Genomic DNA, 19397 nt, shown 5'->3' with positions numbered 1-19397 from the left:
CTCTTTCAAGCGCCGATCAAAGGAGTTATGGGGTGTCTCCCCAGCCCCCACCCGCCACCCACCCCACCGCCACGCATTAAAAACTAACTTACAATAGTTAAAAAACAATATTGCGTTTAGACTTAGATATTGGATAATAAGTCAAGTCATATAAGTCAAATTATGCCTCAGAAGGTATCATTTGATGTATAAACTTCCCCTTTTTCTGGTGTAATACCACAGGTGTGAATGTGTTTAAATGTGTGTGTGTGTTTTACGGGGCGGTGGATTGACAGACTCCGAGGGGCACAACATTACTTCAAAACCTTTCACAATCATTGTCGCTGTGTAATTAAGTTGCCCAAAGTGCATTATACCACTACTTTTTGGAAAGAGATTGCAAGCATCAATTGATGTGATGGCTACTAACAAAATACTTATAGTGCAGTGATCTCGAAGGAGCGAAATGAAAGGAATATGACTTATCTCTTAAATCAACTAAGCCAAGCAATATGAAGTGTTGTTACATTTCTATTATTCAGTTCGTTGTTTACTATCACAAGACTCTGACCTGGGTGTCTCCTTCATATAAAATGGCAATCATGTGTTGCTGATTCATTACTCTCTTGTATGTAAATCAACAACAATCAACAAGTCAAAAGAAATTCACATAGTTGGTAAAGCCTTAATTAAATGTCAGACATTTTAAGTGTGTCCATTATGACGTCATTGTGACAATACCTTTCACATTTCTTGATTTCAAGGATGATGGAATGGATCCAACCGGAATAGTGTCTGGCATAGTGTAGCCCGCACCAAACCTATGGAGAGAAGTAGAATAATCATCGTGTAAGATGTAGAAGACGTAGAAAGAATGTCCTCCTAGTCAGGTTAATTGTTTACTAAATCATTGAAGATAAACAAAGTAAACAACAAACATGTAGAAATACAACATTGTACAAAATAAACTAAGTAAACGGAGCGAATCCTTGTAACAACCGCTTGCCATTTTCCGCTCGGATCACGTGATTTTTATCGTATGATATTTTCGGTAAATTGATTGATAATATAGATCGTTTTCGTGAACCCTTCTCACTTTTAAATGAGAACTAAAATGTCTGAGATTGTTAGAGTGCAGTGGTAAAATATAAAATCTAGAAATTATGAATCTTAAAACTGAAAATTGTTTCTTAACCTCAGAATAGTTTAAGATGCTACAAATTACATTTTTCAACTTAATTTCGGAATGACAAACCTGCACAATCTTGCACTAAAACGGAGGAGAAATAGAAGGTACAGGGATAGGAGGGTCGAGGACATAGCAACATTCTTTACTGGACGCAACAATTTGTCATCTCGGATTGAAGTTAATCACAAATTGTTACTATGATATACCAACGTTATTTAAGTATTTATTCAATATCAACCTTCATAATTATATCACACTGCACGCATTGTTTTTGTCATTGATCTATATCAAATTGTACAAAATTATAACATTTTTGTGGAGTTGATAATAATGACCTTAGCCATTACACAATCGAATCTTCCTATTCAACTATGTTCTCAATGAAGAGTTGCATGTGTCCAAAATATCCGACCCCCTTCATACCGAGGAGTTATTAAGACTTTCTGGTCATACTTTTTTAAGAATACACTAATGCCGTCGTCGTTGAATCGCAAAAGAAAATTTTATTGGAATATGGAGGCACAAACACTGAGGGACAGGGGAAAATGTGACTTTGATTTTACGCAAGAAACCACTAGACTGTCAAATTATCTGAAACCCTCTCAAAATAAATAATCTGTGCATTCCTTTCCACAGGTTCAAGTACCGTATTTGAATGTTTTCAGCAAAAGTTTTCTTTATATATACCGGTACTTTTGAACTGCATATTTTATCATTATTATTATTTTGAAGCCAGATAGCAAATTTTTAGACATGAAGACACTTGTTACAAACACACAACAACAAGAGGGCACTTGAGTTTATCGAGCATGAAATGAAATTATCTTGATTAACCGGTAACAGATAGTCCATAATATCCATTTAATATGTTCAAGTCTAGCTCAGTATCATCCTACCTTATACCTGAATTGCCCAGTTCTATGTAAAATATTGCTCCGGACATAGAAAGAAAATATATTGGTTACATTTCTTGTATCTAATTAGCATAATTAACGCATAAATACTGCTACTACTTATGAAAAACGTTTTCTTTTACAATCGTTAGTTTTCTGTATCTATCCAGTGACTGGTTAAAACAGGCGCGTTCGAATATTTCACTAATCTTATATAATGTAAGGGTTATAGCGGACACAACAACTCAATGTACAATGGCAATACAATGTACAATGGCAATATATTGGAAATAATTGTTGCACTAATAATTTATATTGCTACAGCATTGAAAACTATTTATTAAAGGTTATATTTTAATAAAAGGGTTCTCCCCGTTTAGACCCCTCCCAACGGACGCAAGTCATATTTGGAGCCCACCCCTCCTTTCCAAAGATAACCAGAATGCAAAATGCATTGAGATTTCTATGACTTCAATGCACTAGACTTCTGCTTGTTAGTATAACCAGAACTAGCTGTTACAATAACAATATGACATGATAACACAGGTCAGTCTACTGTACGTGGCTATACACACCTCCAATACAATAGGGGTCTTGTACTCGATGTTATGAATCCACACACCAAGTATTAGTGGTATCCACGATTTCCATCGTTACATATCATGTAAAAGGTTTTTCAGAGTTTGACCTCTGGTGACCTATAGGAGATTTGACCTCACAATCATTTAGGATTCTTGTATTCAATATGGCAAATCCATATACCATGTATGAAAAGTATCCATGATTTCTACCATGAGAAATCATGTTGTGAAGTTTTTCAGGCCCGACAATTATTTTTGAAAGTAATCGCTATTTGGCGACCGTGACTAAAAATCTACTAGCCAAATTTCACTCGCCAGTAGGCCTATGATTGTTGTTCAAGTCTCCAAAGTACAGATCTGCAACATCAATACTTTCTATGAACAAAGGTTAGGCTGTTAGGCAGATGCATGGTGCTACGTAATTGCACATTAGAAAGATATGATTCTTTGCAGTATGAAATTAAAACTTTTTCCAGCAAAAGTAAGTGTTGAACAAAGCAAAACATGACGCAGAATCATAAATATGCAGGTAGGCCTACTGTAGTATCTCAAACAATTAAAAATACAACATCTGTAAAATACCTACGAAGATCGCTTAGCTTCTGTTACATTAGGGCTCCTCTACTTTACTATTATATTGCATTCTTATGCCTATAGAGGTATATGCATAGAGTGTTCATGTTTCTCTTCATGCGTTCTGAAAGCGTAGACTCGCGATATTTAGACACAATTACTTTACATGTTTTCACTCTATTCGCTACGATTTGACGGGAGGAAAACCCCGGATGTGCGACCGACGGAATACAATAACCCACAGATCTCTACTAACTGTATTTCCAGGAACATAACACCTCTCCTTCGGTTTCTTTTCTGTTTTATTTTCCTTTCTTTTTCTTTTTACTTGTCGACCATGTTACTATGACAATATAATTTTGTTCAGTTTTAATAAGCATACCACCATGATTCATGTAAATCATCGCAAATTATGACGCAATGAATTAATTTCAAGAAGTGAATAACTGCTTCTTTTTTCCTTCTCAGCAACAAAACTAAATGAACCGTGGCCATATTTACGACCTGGATATGACCCTGACAGTTGTATAAGTGTTTATTGTGATTGTTAACTTGTAGGTTCATTAATTGTGTACCGGGGATAGAAATCTGTACTTCATTTTGTTAGCGTGTGTTATAACAATAATGTAAACCGTTTGGAAGAAAGTCTGAGGGCGATGATGACAGCCTTCTAAGCCTTTCTAAATTCGCTAAAAACAGTTGCAAATTTGAAATCGATTTCTAGTTGTCGTTATCCATTATACATTTTAATCTTCGATAGAATAATTTAATAATTTTCGCCTGTTCTGTGTAGATAAAAAAGAACTAGTGCAGTATATAATTCGATATTTAAAAAGATAAAAGATCTCATCAAACGAATCTTTCTCCCTGCTAAACACGAGTAATATTTTATCTCCACCTTTTAACTGTTTAATCAACTTCACAGAACAAAAGTGTTCTCCATAAACTAGGCAATTAAGAACCCGCAATGTTTGTAGTCACATATTAGATATGTGAGTTACATTAAGGGCTATTTAATTATGTGCTAATTAGGCAGACTTCCATATACCAACGAGAAGTACATAAAGGGAAAAAAACGAAGAAAGGGAAATAAAACAATCCTTCTATCAAATTAGGGAGAGGAGCAAGTGAGGGATCTATTAAACAACCAAGGAAATAAAGTTAACTCATTTAAAATATATAAACAAAGAATAATAATGAAAACACGCCGTAATATCTCGGCATATGACATGCTAACCCGTATTGAATAAAATGCATTATTCCCAGCCACTGCTAGACACAGACTGACCTACTTAGCGTCAGTTTCCATGGTTTCGTTGTATGACAGTTACAACATTCCAGATGTACACTAGACGCGTGGCTCGTTTATCTTTCTATTCATTAGCTTCAACTACCTACTGTAAGGTCATCTATTGTTATGCTAATTAGGTATTTACGGGAGATCCAGGTGTGTCATCTCTACTGCTAACTTATTTTTCTTTAGAAATAAATTGTTTGAATCAACCGTCTGTGTAGAAAACTGTTGTTGAAGCAAAGTAGGCCTACTGTGTGTACTAAAACGGTGATGATGTTATCGGATAGAAACATGGAATGGATTTGAAGGGGCCAGGGCCATCTAAAAACGAGTATGTACGACGGGTAGGGAGGGGTGGTGTCAAAGGGAGAGTGGTGGCGGGTCCAGGTAAGGTGTCTGAAGGGGAGTGGGGCAGAGGGGCGAGACTAAACTTAACCAAGAGCACACTGGGATTGGGGTAAGGTAATTAGTCTAGAATAAACATTATGTGTTATATATTTTTTATAGCAAGACCAAAATGTATTATTTCCAGTGATATTTTTCCGGCGGTTAGTTATTCCTGGAATGGCGGTGTTTCACTTATAACATATGTAAAGCAGCTTTCTTTTGTTATTTATTTCATTTATGTAACTACTAAATAGTTTTCTCTTTTCTTTCGAGATTTGGGTGAGGCGCGGTAGAGAAAGGGGGAAGGGGGGGGGGGGGGCGGGTGCGAATTATTTTCTTAGTAACACGTCAGCTGTAAGTTGAAGTTGTCACTGATTATTTTGTGAATGGTTAGGATGGAAAGGAGAAATTTTACGAGGTTTGATATGTAAGACCAAACAGGGCAAGATGAGGAATGAGAGGAGGGGTTGGTTGGGGGTGGAAGGGGGGGGGATGGGTCTGGGAGGATTAATTAACACTGCATTGTAAAGGAGGAACTAGGGACGTCATGATCGAATGAAGTATGAAGTAACATTAATACGAGGAATATTAAAATATTAAACAGTTTTTGTTTAAAGTTATGAATTATACAAAGCTGAAAGCTCTTGGTTAAATTTTAAATTATTGTTGATAATTATGTTAAAATATTAGCATGAATATTAATTTAGCTTATTTTGTATAACATTGTATTTCAAACTATAGAGAAGAAAATGATGTAGTTTTAAATGGATTAAATTTGAACCTCTGAAATTATAAGATACAGATTTGCCTTTAATTATATTTATTGCAAAAATGGTTTTTTTTTAACTTTATAGTTAACTCAATTTCAATTATTTATTTCCTTCTAGTTAACGTTTATTTTTTTTCAATTTGTTAACTTATTTTGCGTAACTGTTTTTTTTAAATTTCGACAACTAAAACTGTTTTATTGGTTGCTTCTTTTGTATACATTTCAGTTTTGCTAGAGTGTCATAATCTGATCACAATTATGAGGAGTTATACAAACAAAGTTATAAGTTATTGCCATTTTCATTGCCATCATTTTACTACTTTAAAATTAATAACAATTTTAATCTCTTTTGTTTCTTAAATTAATTGTACATAATTGAAAATAAACTATTTCGGAGGTTTCAGTCAAAATTAACAGTTATTCTTTATAAAACTTTACTTTATAATATTAATTTCACTCGCTAGAATTATTAAAATCCAATTTCTTTGTCTATATATCTCTTATTTTATCCTAATAAATATTCCTGTAATTCTAAAACCTATTTCGTTAAATTTTAACATTAACATAAACAAAGAACATTTAAACCACCACCACCACCCCTGCACCCCTCCCTCTATTACTAACACCCTCTTAAAATATTCCCTATTTATCCATTATATTTTGTATTATTAATCATAACATTCTACAGAATTCCAATCACGATGACCTAATTATTGAAATAAATCCAACTAAACTCATTGAATCCAATCCTTGACATTAAAATACAGCAGACTTCACAGTATTTATTGTTTGTTTAATATTGATAATTTGTATTATTAAATTAATTCCCTGTTTAACTGTTATAATGATTCTAACATCTACACCGGAATACTTACTCCAGCTCCTTCAAGCTTGTACACTGTGAGGAGTAAGACAAGATGGCCGCCAACTCTTCATTAGTTAGTCTCCTGTCGTCACCGATCCACAGCTCCTGGAGAGAACTCAGGATAGAGAGAGAGAGACCAGACTCAAGGATAAGGTTCAGACCAGACTCATCAACTCTAGGAGAGCAGGACCGTAGCAACACACAGGAGATAGGAATCTAGAATGAAAGAATAGAGTTACTGATAATAGAGTAGATGGAGATAAATATATTGGATTTGGTTAGGTTTAGAATAATTATAATAAAATTAAAATAACGAAAAGAAGATAAAGGAAAATAAAGCGATAAACTAAGACATTAAGGTCGTGTTTTATTTGTAAGACGGAATCAGTTATTAGAACGGAAATAAGGGGCTGATTTTATGGGGACACAAATATAAACAGGAATAATTACATTAGATTAGAGAAAATAAAGTGGTAATGTAGGATTAAAGGGTTAGTTTGATTGTTTTACAATTAAATTATTCATTAAAGTTTTTATAGCTAGTAAGGTTTAATAAAATAAGAATGCGAGGCTACATATTTTTATTTATTAGTTAATAGGAAACAAATCTCAATGACGGGTTGAGAATTTTATAAGAAATGGGTCAATAATAATTGAGATTATCTATCTTTTGAAGAAAAATATTGATCAAATTTATTTGTATTTTTATTTAGAACTTTCAGAAGGAAAATGTAATTTAATGTTATAGGAATCATGAAAAGGAAACTTCTACTCTAACTAATACCAGGTTTTTATAAAGTATAAGGAGAGTTTGAAGAATTATATTTAAATCAATAGGTTGTTTCTTATAATTAAAATGCAGTTTAGAGAAGCAGATGTACGGTAGATCAAATTCAAGTTTCCAGAGAGAAGGTTGACGAGGCTTAAACTCAAAATTTAATTTACAAATTATTTCATTATTGATCCAAATCCGACTATTCTGCTTGAATTATGATTATTTCTAATTAATATGATTTGTTTAAAGATGATGTCCATCTGTGTTTAATTAGTTAATTATCAAATTCATTCCTAAGTTACGGTTTGATTGTGACATAACTTCTAGTAGATTTTTTCGAAATGTAACATTTTTCTTTCTTTGTGTTTGTAGATATTCCTAAATTGGGTATTGCTTATGATTTTAACTTTCTAAACTTTATCGTTTCTTCCAATTAAATAGTACCATCCGCTAATTATATATATTTTTTTTACAAATAATATTGTTATCTGTAAACACATCATATCCTTGAGGGTTTAATTATACTAATTAATTATTACTTTTAAGTTTAATCGGGTTGATTGGGTCTTCATTGAAATATCTTCTGTTACATGGAGTTCATCGGGTGTGAACAGTTAGCGGAACATTTAACGTTTGAGCTACGGCTCTGGCGAACTTCTGCTATTGAGAGTTGCAGCAGGGTAAAATAGGTGGCGCACTTTCAATTCAAAACCATTTTACTTTTTAAACATCATGTGGCCATAAGTCTGTTGGCTTGGAAATGACGTACAGTTTTTATAATTATGTGGGCAAAATTAAGATAAACCAGCTGTCAGTAGAACACCACGATCTAGTTGCTCCTGGAAAAACATGGACGAAAGATTCCTTTTAATAACTATGTATTGCATTTGATTATTATTAGACTTAATAGGAAAACTGTTTTATAGAGGCTCAAAGCTCTGGGCCCTATACAGTATTTAACAAAGGTATATTTCATATAAAGTGTCAGGTATATTGGCAGGAGTATGGTCATTCAACTAATCAGTTATTAAATAACATTATTTCAGTTAGCCTGCTCGGTAAAAAAGCTGCAGGTTTCTCACACAAGTGGCTCAAATGTCCGACCTGGTAGATTTAATAAGTTAGGTGATTAAAATGATAATTTTGGAATGTTATAGATTGACTTGTATTAATGCGTATAAGGCTATGTTATGTACGATTAAAATCGAGTTGAACCATTTTCTGTGATTTAAATTTTTTTGAGGAATAACAAAGTTTCTAGAGTTTGTCTATTGATACATTTTGTTAGCTAGAATGAAGTAAATGTTAGGCATCAGTACACCTAGAATGTTAATCGCTGGTTTCATTCTTCGCTTAATTTAAGATCCCTAAAGAAAACTCAGTGTCTCGATTGTATTTTATTCAATTCCTTTATAGTTAAGATAAGCTTTAACTTGGACTTTTCTGATATTCAGTCAGCAACTAGGCTAAGATCTCTATTATTTATGAGTTAGATTTGCTAAGCATGTCCTCTCGCTAAAAGTAGATAATTATAGTTTTTCGAAGGTGATGAGTGAGTTTTCTAGCATAGCCTAACTTTATTACTACTAGTCTAGCTTATAGCCTAACTAAGTTTGGCCTGGCCGCTTTCCCCCTCTAGCCTATGCCTCTATACCATACCGTCAAATTATCTCACTTATCAATGAACGCTGTCTTAACTATTAACAGTGGTTCCTCTCCATTAAATAATCCATCTTATTAACCAACAAGTCAATGGTAACAAACAACTCCCACGAATATAATACGTACTCTGCAGCTCCACTAATGTAACACTAAAACATTCGTTGTCAGTGATAGATACTAGATGTGAACAGGTATTCAATAGCATATACAGGTGTTTTCCAGCTGTTCGCGGGTGATGTTTGAAATTTGTAACATACATTTTGGCGCCAATAGAAGTAAATGTACGAGAGATGTAACGTTATACATACCCGGTGAAAACAGACAGTTTGAAAACTGACGTCGATTGGGTATGTCTTAAGGAAGGGGTCGAGGAAGTAAATAATACAACACAACCTATATCAATTAGATCAATCTATCATTGACATTTCTACCTAAGCGGTAGGGTGTTAGTTCCCGTGCACCCCTCCCCCTCCCCCACCACCGGTTAAAATTTGGGCAAATAGCATTTCATGTACACATTCCCCCACCCTATTATCTGCTAGTGGATGCATAGACAAGCAATAAACACAAAAGTTTGAATACCGTCTGTTTCAAATGATTTAAAGAGTACATGTTTAATGAATAATAAAACCTACATGGAATAACATAAATTGAACAGCCTTGCTCCGTCCTACACATCTTGCAGACACATCGCGCAGACAAAACGTGTCTGTGTCAAGTTAAATTTTTGTTTTTACATATATTCACTAAATCATCATGAAATTATCGGAATAAATGTAACTCAGGCGCGTATCCAGGATTTTCAAACCCGGGGGGCGCGAATTACTATCTAAGCGGAGCGCCACCATCGGTTGGCGCGCAGCGTACAAGAAAATTTCTTGTTTTGAAACCCCCCAGATCACCGGAAACGGCACTTCTCGGGCTTGAAATGACCAACCAGATGTACACCTTTTGCCTGAGAACCAAGTATTTCCTAATAGTTTTTTTTTTCCATCCATAACCTTTTAGAAGATTGTCAACCCGGCACACATCATGTTCGACCTGATCGCATCTCCTGTGGGTCTTTGCTTTGTAGGTGATTCTACGTCCCGGCCCACAATACCCGTCAGCCCCACTTTTCAAGGTTTTAAGCCCCATATTTGTTCAGAACTTGAAAATTCCCATTTCTCGTGAATAAACTCACTTCAAAACATAGCCATAATGTTGTACAAAATTTCATCTATGGACATGCAATATAGAAAAAACTTCCTTCAACCCCTAACAGACCGGTCAAAATTGCACGAGTAGAGGGAAGTGTGATGTAGAATGTTGGTCAGAAATTTTCGAAAATTCAGACACAGTTAATTTATTGATGTACAAATATTAAAACCTGTAATAACGGCTATTATAAAACTTGGTTGAAGGAAATGAAAAAATAGCAGATATTTCCGAAACCGAACACTACACACATAGGCGTAGGAGGCGCGGCGGCAGTGGCGGAGCTAGGGGTATTGGTCAGGAGTGGCGAGAATGGTCTGAAGGGGTGTTTCGACACTATCTAAGCGGAGCGCCACCACTGGTTGGCGCGTAGCGTACAGAAAATTTTTGAGTAAAGATACTCCCTAGATCGCCGGAAATGACCCTTTCCGGGCCTGGCTAATTTGCAGATAAACGAAGAATAAGGTGTCATCGCCAAATTACACCAACAAAATGTGACAAATGTCAATAAGTAGATGAGAGCGCAATAAAAAAGTCAAAAATCACGAATAAGTAAAAAGTGGTAAAGAGCTGAAAAAGGCGCCAGCAGTCCATTTGAGTCCGTCAGGGGGGGGGGGCATCCGCCCCCTGACCATATGGACGCTCCGCCACTGCGCGGCGGGGGTGCAGGCCCTAATTCGCCATTACTAATGTAAAAGAGAGTTTTGACATAATTGGACCTCCATGCTTTTTATACATCTACATGAGACATGTCGTTGTTTACATTAGCATCCCGCGGTATACTGCGCAATTTGAACGGACCGTACGGTACATGATGGCATGCGATGTAATAACCGATACTTGCTTATATGATATTGACAAGAACACGTTGAACGCGCGCTTTGCACGCGAAAATTTTTGGTTATTTTTTCAGGCAAGTCGGACAGTTTTGAGGCTTTTCATCCTGGAACGCCATTTTCATGCTCACTGATATGATGTTATATCTGCTGTTTGCGTTACAAATTCGAACAGGCGCGTAGCGAGGAATTTGCCAAGGGAGAGGCGAAGCCTGTAGGCAAATTATCTAAGCGTAGCGCCACCATAGGTTGGCGCGAAGCGTACAAGCAAATTTTGGCCGAAAATGTCTCCCAGATCGCTGGAAATGACACTTCCCAGGCCTTGTTAGTTGCCTCTAAGCACTTTCTATTTTGAAATTACTTAGCGATATCATTTAAAAAAAATGCTGAATGGGGGGGGGGGCGGGCGGTCGCCCCCATCCCAAAATGCGTCATGTTCCCCGACGACACGGTCGAGTTCGAGACCAGCCACAGTTGGTTTCATAGCACAATTCTACACACGCGTTATGATAGACCATATATAGTATATATATAGATCATTAGTGAGAGAGGAAAATGGAAACGTCAAAAAATGGAGTTGTCGGTGTGAGGGTAGGGTGAGTCACACTTTTACGAAATCATTGATCCGTCACTGGCTACCCTTCAGCGCTGTAATGATGTCACTGTTCTTCTTTCTCTTCCCGGTGTCTTCGCGTTTTGCTTTTACTCCCTCTTTTTCTCCTTTTTCTCTCTTTTTTCTTTTTCTTTTCCCTTCCTTCCTCTCCTCCTCCTCTTTTTTCCCCTCTTTTTTCCTTTTTTCTTCTCTTTTTTTCTCTTCTCTTTTTCTTACCCGGGGGGGGGGCGCGCGCCCCAAACGCCCCCCCCTGGATACGCACCTGTAACTACACGACTTTTTTCATCCCTCCCCACTCAACCACCTTTGTAATTAATTCCATTCCATGTCAATGCTGGATTATTTAGCTAAATCTTTGCACCAGCAAAGAGAGTTTAAGGCAATCAAACGATGTTTTGTCTTTCACGTACCTCGTAATTGCTCAAATCAAAATACTATGTCGACATTTAACCAATAATTGTAATAGTTAATTCATGTAGCCCCCCCCCCCTTTTTTTCTCCCGTTTTACTTATTACCATCCTCATCAAGAAAAGTTTATTTTTTGAGAAAAAATAGTTGAAATTTGCATAAGAAAGAAATCTTGATTTCGAGAAATGCAATGGCAATTTCGAGAGAAACGTACAAGTTTGAGATAAAACGCTAATATTTTTATTTGAGAAGTCAACATTTCAATAGTTTAAATTTAAAACAAAAAGAAATCGACATTTTACACGAAGGGAATTAAAGAGGTCGAAATCAATCGAAGAGGTTCTAAATTTTAGAAAAAGTAGTTTAATGTTGAGAATTTCGGTTATATTACAGATTGCAATTTTAAGACAAATTTGATTTTCAAGAAAAGGGTTTCAATTTTGAAAAAGGGTTGAAATTCCCAGAAATATTCAAAACCTTCGGGATAAAATAATTAAAATTTTGATATGGAAATTTTGAAATTTTTCAGTGTTCCATGTGGGTCACAATAATGACAAAATGTGTATTGTTTACTTAATTGGGATGCCCCCGACCCCCTCCCCAACCAATTCATTTTTTGCTCCCTTCCTACGCCAATCAAGTGATTTGTCACATGTCTACATAGATATGGGGAAGGGTGTAGAACATAAAGGAGGAGGTACATCTTGTGGCTAATTTGTGTATATTTCTGATTAAGTGCATGAGCGGTAAGTTTGCCTCTCCAATCCTGAAAACGGATCGACTCTCCTGTATGGTTTAGAACCCAGTAACGTGGGTTCACATTCCAAAATTCTCCCGATCAATTTAGGAAGGGGAACGAACATTTATGGTCCGACTATATGTGGATCCGAAAGTTTTGATGTTGTTGCTGTGGAGTAGTCGTTGAATGCAATTCCATGTACGGGGTTGTGGGAGTCCTCCGACTGAAACAATTCTGGGGCGTAATTAGACTATAATTTTTGTCTAAACTTAAATTAAGGTTGTGCTAAAAAATACTAGTGTGAAGTTTAAGAACTGAACTGACCGATGTTAAAATCACTATTGTATAATTGCATAAAAAAAAAAATCAGAAAATGCAGTCTTGCTCGCATCCAGTTATTCTGTAAATAGCCGTTGGGTGGACATGTTGCCAAACCAGTATATTATTCCTATATACAATAATGCCTGACAAAGAGGTACACATTATTGCATGTTACCTTCATGTAGCCATGTAACTGATTTTAATGGCAGATGCATTGGTTATCTACTACTTGAAATCGGTTTGCAGGACTAGGAGAATGGGACCCCTTCTCAACCCCCATTTTAATATAGGATTTCAAGGGGGGGGGGGGGAGCAAATCCCAACTGACTTAGGTAGGTCCTACACTATTATGGAAAGGCTAGAGAATTTAAAAATGGCGGAGGTGTGGTCGTTGGCTTGTTGAAGGCAAATCTCAGTAGCCCCGTCTCCTGAATTCTTTTTGAAAATTGATGTTAACTGGTGCACCCCGAGGCATAATTAGACCACCAATTAGGTCTAAAATTGGCTCCATACACCATGCAGTTTTACCTATGAACAATGTTTTTGTAAAGTCGTAAGGGGGGGGGGGGGAGGGGTGTACACTCGTAGCAGTGGCCTTCTTCTCAGCTGAATGTAACATTGCCCCCCTCCCACCCCTCCCCGACTTCTATCCAAGTGTATAATTTAGAAATTTTCTGATTAATGTTGAAATACCAAAATACTTTCATCTCGTCATTTCAAAAGTCTTTAGAAATGATAAAATATTGACTTCTTTGTGAGCTCGTAGTAAACAATATCCTGAAAAGTGCCAAACATGTCTAATTTTCATGCTGTCTTGGTGACACTTGTAGTGACGAAATACTATCACGATAGATTTCGCTAGGCGGTAGTACGCGTTTTTCTTTGGAACTTACACTAGCCCCTTATCTTTGCTTTACTGGAATGGTCAAGACCATCAAAATATTTTCATTATTTGCATATTGCGTTTTTATTATATATTTAGTGCCGGACCCCTTTTATATTTGGACTTCGGAAGATCTGTTGTGAATAGTCAAGATGCCGTCCAAATTGTAATTTGGTGAGTTGCAGTGTAATAACTAAGTATTGTTTTGTCTTTTCCATAAGACTTATACGCTACGACCCATAACACGTATACACTTCAAGCGGCTATAGAAGATTCTATGAACGCAAAATTACCAGAAAATTATCGAGGTGCAAAATGATGAATTGACATTTCGCAGCATAATGTTGAAGACCTCACTCCTAGATACAAGGAATTTGCCATTTTGTTGTAAATTGCTATCAGTGGCGTAGCCAGGATTTTTTTCAGTGGGGGGGGGGGCGCTGGGGGGCTTGAACATTTTCTGGGGGGCTTGACCATTTTTTTGTTACTATCTAAGCGGAGCGCCACTATGAGTTGGCGCGCAGCGTACCGTAAAATTTTTAGCTAAAAGGGCCTCCCAGATCGTTGGAAATGACACTTCCCAGGCCTTCTTAGGTGCTCTAAAGTTTTCTCAACATCCTTTATTTTGAGATCCCATGTTATGATATGGTCATCAAAGAGTTTAGTGAAATAGAAAAAAAAAAACAATCTGGTAAGTTACTTTGAAATATCATGACAAATCTTTTGTGAGTTTGACACCGGCATTGACAGTTTTCGACAAATCTGAAAATTGCGTGTGGAAAATAAAGAAAGATTGACTGGGCTTTCAGCCAAGTAACATACTGAAATGACCGAACTAGATTGCGTCTAAAATATTATTTGGGTGATAGACTGATTGGCCGGCAGTGGCGGAGCTAGGGGTATTGGTCGGGGGGGGGGCGAGAATGGCCTATAGGGGGGCTTTCGACACTATCTAAGCGGAGCGCCACCACAGGTTGGCGCGGAGCGTACAGATTTTTTTTGAGTAAAGATTTTCCCTAGATTGCCGGAAATGACTCTTTCCGGGCCTTGCTAATTGGAGGTAAACGAAGAATAAATATGTGTCATCGACATTTGTGACAAGTGGAAGTTTATATGGGTGTTGAAAGTACATGCGCTTCATCACAATCCCCGTGGTATCTTTGTCAGTGCTCATGTTTTCGAAAAAAATAGATCGAAAACCCCGTACAGTTCTTGGAAAGAGTTTCGTACAACAGAATTAAGTGCCGATAAATTAAATACCGCCGTACGTTAGAGCATTTTGTCAGTAAACTACACCAAAAAAATGTGACAAATGTCAATAGGTAGATGAGAGTGAAATAAAAAAGTCAATAATGGCGAAGTAAAACATGCTTAAAAAGCTGAAAAGGGCGCCAGCAGTCCATTCGAGTCCGTCGGGGGGGGGGGGGGGGGGGTAGTTCTCAATGATAGTGTTGCCTCCTTTCTTGAAAATTTGGTTGTTAGTGGTTTTAAGAGCATCAGGGTACGTCCCAGAAGTGAAAACCAGATTGAAAATGTAACAGGGTATTGAGGCAATGACGCGAGCAATGATGTGAGAAACATGTGTATGATGTCAGCATTTTTTACCTATTAACATCTTCTTTGGCATTCAAGTACCTGGAGACCACCTTTTTATAAGGGTATAGTATTGCTCACTAGCTTGTTTGATCAGTTAATACGCACTGGTTACAAGATAATGATAGGCTGTTTGTATTAGTATTTATTTGCATGTTAGGGATTATGGATATTTAAAAAAAAGAGTGACAAAGGCAAAGTTTGCCCGAACAGTCGAACACACAGATTCAGTAGTAAACATTATGTGTTCTGTAGTCTTGTAGAGCAAGAATTATATTATTCGACGGTCGTTAACATGCGTTTTCAGTACAGTGCGACTACTGTAGACTTCTCGGCCTATGAGCTATGTCACGTCAGGTTTTCAGCAACTATAGCCTACTGCCGGTCCGCGGTCGAAGGGTCGTTCATGAGTGGTCATCATGGAGATTCGAGACCATTCAGACCAATGATATATTTTTTTCGCACATGTAATTTTTTTTCGACACCCAAAATCCCATTGGGGGGGGGGGGGCGACTGGGGGGCGACGAGCTTTCATAGGGGGCTGTCGCCCCCACGCCCCCCGTAGCCACGCCACTGATTGCTATTATTTGAATTGGAAGATTGATCATTTATCTGAAAAAGAGGGGTATTTCCCTCGTGGCCAATGAAACGACTTGAACAAGTCTCATCTTCAAAATCTAAACAAACCAACGCGTTTGAAGAACGGTAGTATGGTTGTACAACTTGTACTTCTCTGTTTGTTTAACGTGATTCCCTGAAGCTACAGTACTGGCTTACTAATATGAAGATATTGCAATATACTGTATTCCAGATGGTGATACTGAAAGAAACAGACTAAGTATATTGCAATTGTCAAAGAAGAAATGTATGTCGTGTTTTCCTTTCATATTGTTAGGCTATGTACCTACAAGGACAGGGACATCATAACGTTGAAGTTATGGCTTAGGTCTTCTTTAGTCATATAAGAAAAGTGCAGCCTAACTATGGCCTAGTCCAATGGTTTTAATGACAACATTCAAAAGTTCGCAATGCCAGCATAAAGCGTGTCCTAGGATCAGCACAATGTAGGACTAGCTGAAATATGGTGATGCTAGCCTGTTAGTTGGTTACAAGTTGAAGGAGAGGGTTTCCTCCCTCAGAATACTGATCACATTAGTTTATTGAGGAAGTGTTCTACATTTGCGAGATCATCCAACTACTGTATCTGAAAGGTTTTATTCAACAAAGTGGCTAAATATTCTTACGACTAATTGTAACAATAATACCCGTTTGCGCATGCACAGTTGCTATTTTTACGACTAGGAGTACTTTTTTTACGACCAGGAGAAACAATAATTTCCGGTTAGGGTTAGGTTTAGGGTAAGGGTTGGATTGAGTGTTAGAGTTAGGGTTAGGGTTACCCCTACTACATGCGCAGTTGCTTTATTTACTTTTAATTCGCATGAATTCGCCGATGTCGTAAGAATAGTTTATAAATAATTGTTACGACTAGTCGTAAGAATAGCCACGGCCTTTATTCAAACTATGTAGTCATAAAAACCTACTCTTAAAGTACTCTGGAGTTGTTTCCTCTCCTGGTATATTGTAGATTTAAGTACTAACCTGCCAGTGAGTAAAGGTCAAATGAAGTGCAAGGTTTTCCAGAGATTGAGATTCAATATCCCATATCATATACAAACATTTTTGTAGTTTGTCACCCATAATACTGCAGTGCTTTAGACTTCCCTTGCTGGTCCAAGACAACCCATTATTGGAACATATCCAGAATTTCCAGGGTTTGTGCTGGTAATGCTCAGTTCCTATTGACGTATCTTCAGCTTCAATATCACAAATCAATTATATGCACTTTTACATAATTTACTTACTAAAGGTGTAGGGGTCTTTTACAACTAACATGTAAAGTTGATTGCTCACAAAGACTGCTGTAGTGTCACGTTGCTATCTGAATGCAAAAGTTCCTAAGAACTTTCAAAAAGCTTCAGAAACCAAACACTAATCACTAACATAAAATGATCAATGATTGGATCAAAGTGGAACTGCTACCATGGGTTTTCTTTGTAAGTGAGTATACTTTTGTTTCTGAAGTCTAAAAATATCTGAATAACTAATTTGATTTCATGTTTAGTGTTTCACTTTTGATTTAGAAATCACTGAGGCTCAGTCTGACGGCTCCATGATGTAATAATTCAACGGTAGGAAGAAACCCTCTAGTAATTATGAAGACAGAGACTGTACTTGATAGAGGAGATCAGGACCTACAGTATGAACCTATCAAGCTTCTTCCAGTATCCTACACTTCTTGATGCACAGAGTTCCATAGGAATGGTAAGAATGAAGTAAATCTGGTTGTTGTGACTTGATTCACCAAACTGATGGCTAGCAAGCATGGTTAAGGAATTTAAACTTCCCTGCCACTCTTTATCAATATCATGTCGTGATAACATGTCTTCCTTGCATATTTGAGAGCTAACTACCATTTAACATAAACATATTTAAACATATACAGGCACTGGCATTAGGGTGGTGAGCACTTGGCCCCCCCCCTCCCCCATAGGCTCCACTTGGTCTGCAAAATCACTATCAGAGAACATTAAATTTCTGAAAAGTGAAAATGCCTCAGCTAAAGTCCCCAGGGACTCCCACCAGGGCTTAGATTTATACTTCATAGAAATTACATTTTTCTCTCTAACATGTATTTACATGCTTCATACTTAGTACAAGAGGACATGAAGTAGAAGAGATGTAACAGAGCTCTTCTGAAGCCCCAGCACCCGGCCAGGGCTCAGCTATATATTCCACAGAGTAAAATCAGATTGAGTGTTTCTATTACTGACATGTCTTCATGTGCTCAAAATGCAGATTCCAGTAACTATGTGAAAATACTGTACTGAAGATTTGGAGAGCTTTGCAGTACCCTTGTAAGTCCAGCCACTATAAACACTATAAACACAATTGGAAATACTTTCTACTAATCTGAGAATGTACAGCTGTGAATAAAGAATTGTCACTTATGCTTCTTTAATTTTTAAACATTGCTGAGCCAGTCACTGCAGTTGGATTTAAGAAATCTAATTGGTCTCAAAACTGATCTGAAAGTACGGTGGCTTAAAAAAATATATAAGTGTCCCCAAATTTCAAAATTTTGAATTTGCTTTCTCAATATTTGGAATTTTGATCTCAAGATTTTCACCTCAAAAGTCAAAATTTTGACTTTTTCATCTCTCAAAACTTTTAACTCAAAATTTTGAGGTTAGAAGTGTCTTCATCTGCCAAATTTTTAGAAAGAACTAACGATATTGTATGGCTATTGACCAGCTGAACAGGGTACTTTATAACCTTTGGTGATCTAAAATCTAGAAAGAGACCCCCGAGAGTTGTGTAACTAGGTCAATGTAGCCAATGCAATCTCCAGGGGCCTGGTGCCATTAAATAAAGAAAAATAATATGAAAACACATCCACCAAAGCTGACACACTAAATTAGATACAATTACAGTATCTCCTAATGAGTGGAAATTCAAAAGACATTCTGTCCTCAATACGAAAGAGTGGTGCGAAATCTCACACATTTCTCAGTCAAGCCCAAACCATGCATGGTTGGGTTTGTGTGAGGTTGGACTCTCCTTTGGGAGCTCATTTATATCACTGCACCACACCTTTATATGCCACTTCCACTAAACAACGGACAATCCGGTTCAAGTTTGATGCTTAACTGGCTAATTGTTTGTACACTTAATACCTGGTTATTGGAAACTGAAGTGTACTTTCCTTCCTCTGTATTTTTTTCTCTGTGATTGTCCATGTATACAGGGTAGTTAGCCAGAGACATTCACGTATCTA

The 19397-nt window shown here is 37.0% G+C and overlaps 2 protein-coding genes across 4 annotated transcripts in view; one reads left to right on the top strand and one right to left on the bottom strand.

Moving 5' to 3' along the window:
• The window catches only part of LOC139970035 (NLR family CARD domain-containing protein 4-like), a 545770-nt gene that overhangs the window by 142449 nt on the left and 383924 nt on the right, over positions 1-19397 (bottom strand). Inside the window, exons 7-8 of one of the 3 annotated variants that reach the window (XM_071975611.1) lie at positions 6541-6746; positions 721-800 (exon numbers count right to left, since the gene is read on the bottom strand). The exons of the other annotated variants lie outside the window; for them this stretch is intronic. Of the exons in view, the coding sequence (XP_071831712.1) occupies positions 721-800; positions 6541-6746 (286 nt within the window). The remainder of the gene's footprint in view (positions 1-720; positions 801-6540; positions 6747-19397) is intronic. 3 annotated transcript variants of the gene reach the window in all.
• The window catches only part of LOC139970082 (uncharacterized), an 892672-nt gene continuing 891445 nt past the window's right edge, over positions 18171-19397 (top strand). Inside the window, exon 1 of the transcript XR_011793943.1 lies at positions 18171-18477. The gene's annotated coding sequence lies outside the window, so the exon portion shown is untranslated. The remainder of the gene's footprint in view (positions 18478-19397) is intronic.

The sequence above is a fragment of the Apostichopus japonicus genome, chromosome 7 (genome assembly GCF_037975245.1).
Source record: "Apostichopus japonicus isolate 1M-3 chromosome 7, ASM3797524v1, whole genome shotgun sequence".
In the NCBI taxonomy this organism is placed as follows: Eukaryota; Metazoa; Echinodermata; class Holothuroidea; order Aspidochirotida; family Stichopodidae; genus Apostichopus; species Apostichopus japonicus.
The sequence above is the reverse complement of the archived record's forward strand: the minus strand, read 5'-3'. Positions and strand labels throughout refer to the sequence as shown.